Raw genomic sequence first — 8,869 nt, 5'->3', positions numbered from 1 at the left:
AGCACTAACTGTGGTAAAAGGATTAAAATTATTCTTATTGAAAATCGGAGATACTTGACTGAATGATTTTAAAAAGGTCTAGCTTTTCTAATTTTGAGTTTTGTGCAAAATTCAAAGTCTCACTTAAACTGTCATTCAGTGCACCCACTCACTCAAATAAGAGTTGCTGGTTCTGATTTTAGTTTACAAAGGCATCCATCCATCCATACATCCATCAGTCCATTCAATTTCAATAAATCCAGTTGGTGGAAATATAACCAGCAGCATATTGTCAGAGGGCCCTCTGCTCTAATAATTACAGATTTGTGTAACTTGTGGTTCTGGGCTTGTGAGGGGTGGAGAATTAGGAAACAATGTTACCATGTTCAGTGTTTGTGTACCTTATTTAAAAAAAAAAAATAAATGTAGGAAGGTTATCAGGATTCATTCATCCTGCGTTTTATGCACCTACTCCATCGATGAACATTGGTGCATCTAGTGGAAAGTAACAAACTTGGTTTACCTAAGAATCACATGTCTGCAGCTATGTCTTTTTCTCCTAATATAATGCTCAAATTGTATTTTCGCTTCAGAGAAAAGCATCTGCTAGATGAATAATTGTAAATGCAATGTAAATGTTACTGTAAATGTTTTTTTTTTATGTGCAAAACAGAAAAGGCAACATCTAGTGTTATTTCCTGATGCTTCCTTTCAATTTGTTCCACTTGGTAGTGTAGTGGTTATTGGACCCAAAGGTCAGGAGTTGAAATCCAACCTCCAGCTGTAGTGCTGCTGCATAATCTAGTCAATTGCCCAGCTGTAAAAATTGGTAAATAGTTATAAGCTTATCATTGTAAGTTGCTTTGGAGAAAAGTGTTAGTTAAATGAGTAATCGTTACCCACAATTTCAATACATTTTTTCTCAGCTGTTTGTTTCAAGTGTTCAAATAGTTATGTTACTTTTTTTTTGTTGTCACTTTCTCAGCATCATTCTCTGAGAAAGTTTTTTTGTTCCTGTTTCATTGACACTCAGTCACACCACAAAGTGGTTACACAGTTATGACCTTGTACAAATACAGCAGCCTGTCAGCCTGTGTGGTTTTGGTGTGGAATAGGTGCACCATATGATGGTTGATGAGACCCTAATATTAAAAGCATTTGGTCCTAGAAATTTTGGTTCAAAAATTATGGGCAACAATATGCTCTGTAGGGAGACAATTAAAAAAGTTTCAGCATTAGAAAATACTTCTTTACGTCCTCAAATTTAACTATCAACATCTATTTTTAAGAAAAAACTGTCTTTCATACACCAGTGAACTTTGCACTGGGCTCCCTAGATAAGCAAAGAAAACAGAATAATGTCGGTTCAGACAACTTATACTACAAACTCCAGGTGACTGTGTCCTTCACACAAATGCCTCTTTTGTTTAACCGCTGTAACTTGCAAACACTTTTCACATAGCTTGGTGGCAGCTAGACACTGTTCGCATGCGGCAGCTCCAAAAAGTAAGCACAATATCGAACATCAGTTCTTACTGGTACAGCTAATGGCCTACTGGCTAAAACTGCTGCCTTTCACTTAGAAGGTTGCCAGTTTGGATCTCAGCTATTATCAGAGTCCCTTTGGGCAAGGTATTTACCCTTCAGTACTGTCATAAAAAATACCCAGTTGTATAAATGGTAAACATTTGTAGGTAGCTGTGAGTTGCTCTGAAAAGTGCTGGCTCCATGAATTAAGGTAAATGTATTTATAACTTTTCTGAACATCCAACACATCTGTTATCAGAACAATAACATGAACGGAACTGTCGTGATATGCAGCTTGCAACAACCTATCACGTGGGTAGCACAGGACAAAATTGAAATAGCTAGCTAGCTCCATTATTTATTTAAAAAAACAAAAAAATCCACAGTACTGGTAGACGTATACATACATATACAATACTGAAGTTTAAAATATAAGGCGTTGTTTCCTTTATCCTTGAGATATACTTAAGGGAACAACATGAACAGCTCACCTCCCTCTTGACCAGTGCTTCAAACACTGAGAAGTGCTCTTTGCAAGGGATAGGCCTACAATAACCAAAAAATGGGTGGGGGGAGAATACATCTTAACAAAAGAAAGAACAGCATAATTAAACAGTTTCACCAAGAAAAACAATGTGATGTGACACCCCTTATGAAGAGTCGAGAAAGTAAATCTCATCAAAGATATAAACCAATAATTTAACATTTCCTCGCAAATAAGTCACGCTGTAGTTGCATAACCCAATATGTCTGGTGAGTTTTACTGAAATGGGAGTTAAAGAACTCCATCCCATTTCTGCATTTAAACTCAATGTAAAGATCATGACCTTTTAACGCACATTGTCACCCACTGCTTTCACAGGCACAAATGACTAGTTGTCGTGTAAAAACAGAAGTGTGTGTGTGTGGGGGGGGCAGGACCTGACTCTGTTTTGCGTGTTGGCCTCCAAACCACATCCTTGGTGACGCAGCAGCCTTAGTTCCAAGATGCCAGACAGACATAGCATCACTGCGTCATGGGGGAACACTGAAGATCCCGAGCAGAATGTGCTTTTCATTCCAACCCAGCGAATAATGCACATAACCACCACAAACTGATCTATATTCAGGACAAACCAAGGTATGTATGTTACTATTGTTCTAAATATCTTTTTAGATCAACAGTGGTCATGTTAAATACAGCCACCGTAAATATATAGTAAATTAATTCTTTTGAGGACAATGTACTTTACTAGAAATATTGTAGATAAGCATCTGCCAAATGAATACATGTAAATGTAGATGTTTTGCAGTGTTAAAGACAGAGAAAGAAAGAATGTTTTGCCTTTTCTTGATCTTCTTATTATGAGCGTATGTGATCACCTGTATTCTATTTGCTCAAATCAGCAAAGTAAAATGCTCTTATTTTCTTTGAAGGTGCATTTCAAAAATTGTCCACTACACATTAAAATCATGCTCAAGATCATCTTTAAAATTCCTAATTTCCAACAAATATGTCTTATTAAAGTTAACTTTTATTTATGTTTCCATCACAACTTAAAGATGCAAGCATTATTATACGTTTCATTTAATAGATCATGTAAGTCAGTTTGTATTTGCTTAAAAGCTCTGTCCATGGTTGACCTTTTTGGGATTATTTTGTCAGGTAAGGGAATGACATAGAAATGTTACTTTTGAAGACAAGTTTTCTGATTAAAAGCAAAGATAATGAAGAAACTATGTGGTGAATACAAGAAACTGAGAAAATAATAAGAATTGATAAGAATCAAAAGGCCAACTGGAAAGAACTGTCATAATGGCAAAATAATAAAAAAAGCACAGTATTAATTACCTATGTAATTATTGCTGATACTATTTTATTCTCATGTACTTGAAAGATGATTTTGTCTTGAATGGTAAATGAATACGGGAAAAAATAAGCAAACAGTTGCTGCCAAGTATTACATAGCAAGTAGTTTACAAATTTAATTAAATTAGTCAAAAAGTTCAGTGATGTCACTCAGCACAGTATGTTTTTTCTGGCCTTAGTTAACTGTCAGTTTGTGGTCAGCTACCAATTAGAAGATCTGAATGATCAGTAGCAACCTGGCATCGTTGCCTTGTATTGATCGTAAATGTAATTATCTTAGTATACAAATTAAGCTGGTCTGAATAAAGATGTCAGATGAATAATTATAAAACTTTGAAAGTGATTGATGGGTCACAAACTGTACGTTGCAAGTTAATTACCATGAACACATTAAAGGAATACTATCTGTTTTCTTCTCCATCTAAGGTTTCATCAACAGCACTTCTTCATCCATCTTGATGCCTATAATGGATTTGCAACAATCTACCCTGATTACATATTTTCTCTTTGGCCTGATTCAATACAGTAGGTACTTTTGGATGAATTCTTAAAAGTTTTTCCTGATGTCACAAGACAAGAACTTGCTGTTATTTTGTTTAAGTAAAATTTCACTTGATTACTTTTGTTATTTGTGGGGGGTGTGGTGGTGCCGCGGGTTGGACCGGGTCCTGCTTTCCGGTGGGTCTGGGGTTCGAGTCCCACTTGGGGTGCCTTGCGACAGACTGGCGTCCTGTCCTGAGTGTGTCCCCTTTCCCTCCAGTCTTGCGCCCTGTGTTGCCTAGTTAAGCTCTGGCTCTCCACAACCCTGTGTGGGATGAGCGGTTTCACACGATGTGTGTTCTTTTGCCATTTGTATTGTCTGGGTTTTATAATGATTGTAAGTAGGTGTACGATGCAATAATTCACACACACACATTTTCAGAACCGCTTGTCCCATACGGGGTCACAGGGAACCGGAGCCTAACCCGGTAATACAGGGCGTAAGGCCAGAGGGGGAGGGGACACACCCAGGACAGGACGCCAGTCCGTCGCAAGGCACCCCAAGCGGGACTTGAACCCCAGACCCACCCGAGAGCAGGACTGTGGTTCAACCCACTGCGCCACCGCACCCCCTGCAATAATTCATTTAATTTCAAAGTTAAGAACAAGCAGAAACAAGAGAAAACACCAGCATGCATTGACCATCACCATTACCCCCTTTCTTGCAGCTGCATGTGTGTGCAATATCACCTGCACCACGGACTACATGTCCTCACTGAACTGTTCGTGTTCTGCACAGGCCCTCTTGTCCCCCTATACACTCATAGCAGAATGCTGGTACGTGATGTGGGTGTTTCTGTTCTGCCGTTTTATTACTTCAGTTCATCAAGGCAACATGTAATTTTAGCGCATCTCTGTTAGAAAAAATTTTTACGTCTTATGAATAATGGTTGGCACTGCAAAGCTGTGTGTAAATTCAATGTATGAAGTACATGACCCTTAAACTATGAATAAATGAATAATTTTTAACAATTTTTAAAAATAACTATTATATAGTTATAGATGTATTTTGAGTTGAAAATGGTTACAATGCAGACACATGAGCACAGTAAAATGGTCACATTGCTATATCAATAAATCAGGCAAATTCCATATGTAATCTTGGTAAGTCATTTTTGTCTGGAAATAGTTTCCAGGAATGCCAATATGAACACAGTTAAATCTTATTGTTTCATATGTGGTCAGAGTGATGCTGACTCGCTATTTTTAATGGTTTCTGTTGCAAAAAGACAGTAGGTGAATCCACCAGTTTTAATCATAATAATCAGTTTAAGCATTACACAAAGTAATAGTATTTTAAAAAACATAATCTATAACTTTGTGTATTCTAGTAAATGAAAGTTTAAAAAAATTCCATCATCAATGATAATTAATAGTTTGATGCTGTTTGTACAGTTCTTTTAACATTTGTTTTTAAGGGAATCTCCTAAAAACTGCTACTGAGAGTCAAAAAGGTACCCTTAATGATATATGATACTATGACTAAATGAATAACAAGACAGAACCCTTCAAAAACTTTTCTAAATGCACAATTACATTACACACATACTTCAGATAATAAATTACCACATTTAGTTAACTAATGCATACTACTGTATAACTGTGCTAGAAAAAAATGTAGCAAATTGTTTTCAATTTATGAATAGAATTTGGATTGTTCGTAAGTTGATTAGTTCGCACATCCAACCACCATATCACAGTCGAAAAAGCTTAATAATGCAGACATCCCTCAATTTACAGGTGTTTTATTGATTTCATTTTCATGAACCACTGGTCTTATCAAAGGTCATTGTGTGTCAACCAAAAAAATAATTCTTATTTTAAATAAATACAGAAATGGAAGTACGTTTATATGTTACAAAAAAAATAATAATTTCAGCATTCGTAACACAATGACCCAGTATGTGTGTGTGGGGGTATAGCTGAGAAATGAAATGACTAATTTTCAGTCCTGAAAACATTTTAACTCAAATGTACTTATAATCCTGGTCATTTAAACTGATTTTTATTTTACTGCAGGAATTCAGGTTAAGTATGTTTCTCAAGGCTACATCAGCAGGGCCTGAGATTTGAGATAGGACTTGAGATGACAGGCTTCACATAAGTAATTAACCACTAACATATTTGCTGCTGTACTGCTGCTATTTATTTATTGTGTGATTTTTGTGTGTCCTCTAAGAATATTTGTGTTCTTTTGAAAGGAATGAGTCTGAGAATGGGAATGGAAGTTGTGAGATTGTACCCCCACAGCGCTGGTGCAAAACTGCAATGGACAACTTTGACCTAATAGTTAACATTGATGCCAATTGCACAGCATGGGTGAATAACACTAATGCTGAAGATAGCAAAGAATATAGTGATTCCATTTATTTTATGCTGCATAAACACAGTAAGTTCAAATTTACGCATTACAGAAATTGCACTTTATCATTAATAATTCATGTTTTTAACTTCAGTACTTTCTCAACAGAGCTGGGAATGTGGTTGTAATTCAGAAAATGAGATTATTACTTTCAGTTCTGACTTTGTAATTTTAAATGACACCATTGCGTTAGGGGTTCATTCTCCTTAAATGCAGAAAATTGTTTAATTCTTATTTAATTTTTGTTACCCACAGTAAAGCCAGAAGCTCCTTTCAGTGTGCAAGTGACAGAGGATAACAGTGGTTATAATATATCTTGGGAAATGGAAGATGTGAGCATGTACTTGAAAACATTTTTGTGGTACAGGGTTCGTGTGAGGACAAAGGATGAACCTTTGGAGGTAAAACATATGGAGCTTTTCAGCAGGTCATTTTATGAGTAACAAATACTATTATTTCAAAAGATTTTAGCAAGGATCTCCATCCATCTATTCAATTTCAATAACTGCTTGTCCTGACAGGGCTGTGGTAAACTGGTGCCTATCCCAAAAGCACTGGGCACAAGCCTTTGGGGGAGGGTACACCTTGGACAAGACGCTCCATTGCAGAATAGCCACACATGCACACACTAGAGGCAATTTACCATCACCAAACCACCTGAGCTGCATGTCTTTGAAAGGAAACTAGAACAGCCTGCGGAAAACCACAAAGAAACAGGGAGAAAATGCAAACTGCACAGGCTGGCTGAGCAAAGATCAAACCTGTGTTCTCTAGCACCACCCAAGTACTGAGAGGCAGCTGTGCTACTAGGTGTGCCATTGTGCTGGGCAATCACTTCAGTAGTCTTTATTTAATGAATTAAAGCTATAGCAAGTAAAATTCAGAGGACAGCTTTCCATCAGGATATCAGCATAATGGATAAAGCCTTTCTTAGAAATGTAATTGCTTAATAGACAAAGAATTTCAGGGGTATTAAGTCATCTTATTGTTGCAGAATAAGCCCTTAAAACTTGATGATTCAATAAACAAAGTATATACACTTTCACTTTAATTAACTGAATTTTTATGTGTTTCAGGACTTTCACACTATAAAAGAGGATAGACAGTACCTTGAGATTCCCTATGATAACTTGAAACCTGAGAAAGAGTATGTGGCTGATGTCCAGGTCACAGTAAATCCATCGGAATTCCAGGCATCATGGAGTGAATGGAGCCCAATCATGAAATGGAAAACCAAGAGTGAGTATAAACCTGAGGTCATAAAGTATTGGTAATCTTTTGGTTTCTATATAGAAATTTTAAATACAAACTTTGATGTATGTATTCAGAAATCACATGTCCAGGATTGTGTCAAAGTATGTCATAGCCAATACCAGGGAGCATAAGGCATTCACAAAAACTGTCACCAATTTATCTGAAATAAATGTATACTTAGATTGTGAGAAGAAACACACATATAGAGGGCCATGAAAGTGCTGTACAGGTAGAGAAACAGGTTGAGTACAGTAATTGGATAAGTATAAAATTAATCACCAACCATTTTCCCCATACTAAGACACTAGACATAAATAACAATCAAGTCACAATTTAAGCATGATCTAAAACATTTGATTTTCAAACAATTAATGAGATCATTAATAGCTATGTTTCGGAAATGAATTCTGTTGGGGGGGTGCGACGGCGCAGCGGCACAGCGGGTTTGGCCGGGTCCTGCTCTCTGGCAGGTCTGGGGTTCATGTCCTGCCTGGGGTGCCTTGTGACGGACTGGGACCATGTCTTGTATGTGTGTCCCTTCCCCCTCCAGCCCTCCACCCTGTGCTGCTGGGTTGGGCTCCAGCCCACCACAACCCTTCTCAGAACAAGCAGCTTCAGGCAATGTGTGGGTATGAATTCTGTTGTCCTTATATCCAGTAGGCAGTAACAAACATTCAATAATATTGATTTAACAATAATTTTTTTGTTAAAAACTAAGTGCAGACAACAATTGATAATAAACAAACAAGGAAATTCACAATAATGAACTGTCATTGTACTCACCAAGTGATGACAACTATTTGTGAGTTGCGGTGGGTGAAGGAGGAAGGACACTTGGCAGTTATTCTTTCACTGATACTGCACAACTGTGTTGAAACAAAGTGATCATGGGTCAGGAATCCAACAGAAAATAGTTAAGTATTAATTACACAAGTAGTTGCATATAGGCTTTTTCAGTTATTAAAATCTTATTAAAAATAAACACATAAAGATGTACACATGTATCAAGCACTTATGAGAACAGTGGAGAAGTGAGTTTTGAGATCCTTTTTAAATGTAGAGATTCAGTAGTTCTGAAGACTTATGCCATTTTTGTGCTGTTTACTTTTTGTTTAGGGCACATACTGTACTTTACTTGTACATTATTAACTTTTTAGTTGTTTTCTATGAAAATGTGCATTGAATGAATAAATGGAAATTGCAAAATTTTTTCTAGGCAAAAAGCAAGAACCCTCTACATTCCTTTTCTTATTGCTCTCATCGGTGCCCTGTTTACTGCTATGCTACTTTGGAATTATGTAAGTATCAGTAGTTTGTGGATTGTTACCTGTCAGTATCTGTTAGCATACATACAGTGT

General features: G+C 36.8%; 1 protein-coding gene across 1 annotated transcript in view; it reads left to right on the top strand.

The window, feature by feature from the left end:
- Window positions 1–2,501: 2,501 nt before the first annotated feature.
- The window catches only part of LOC108932978 (interleukin-21 receptor-like), a 29,432-nt gene continuing 23,064 nt past the window's right edge, over window positions 2,502–8,869 (top strand). Inside the window, exons 1-7 of the mRNA XM_018749735.1 lie at window positions 2,502–2,626; window positions 3,782–3,880; window positions 4,564–4,672; window positions 6,097–6,284; window positions 6,513–6,658; window positions 7,334–7,496; window positions 8,728–8,809. Coding sequence (XP_018605251.1) covers window positions 3,814–3,880; window positions 4,564–4,672; window positions 6,097–6,284; window positions 6,513–6,658; window positions 7,334–7,496; window positions 8,728–8,809 — 755 coding nt within the window. The 5' untranslated portion in view covers window positions 2,502–2,626; window positions 3,782–3,813. The remainder of the gene's footprint in view (window positions 2,627–3,781; window positions 3,881–4,563; window positions 4,673–6,096; window positions 6,285–6,512; window positions 6,659–7,333; window positions 7,497–8,727; window positions 8,810–8,869) is intronic.

Source organism: Scleropages formosus, chromosome 5 (assembly GCF_900964775.1).
Source record: "Scleropages formosus chromosome 5, fSclFor1.1, whole genome shotgun sequence".
NCBI lineage: Eukaryota > Metazoa > Chordata > Actinopteri > Osteoglossiformes > Osteoglossidae > Scleropages > Scleropages formosus.
This window is presented reverse-complemented; position numbering and strand designations above follow the sequence as displayed.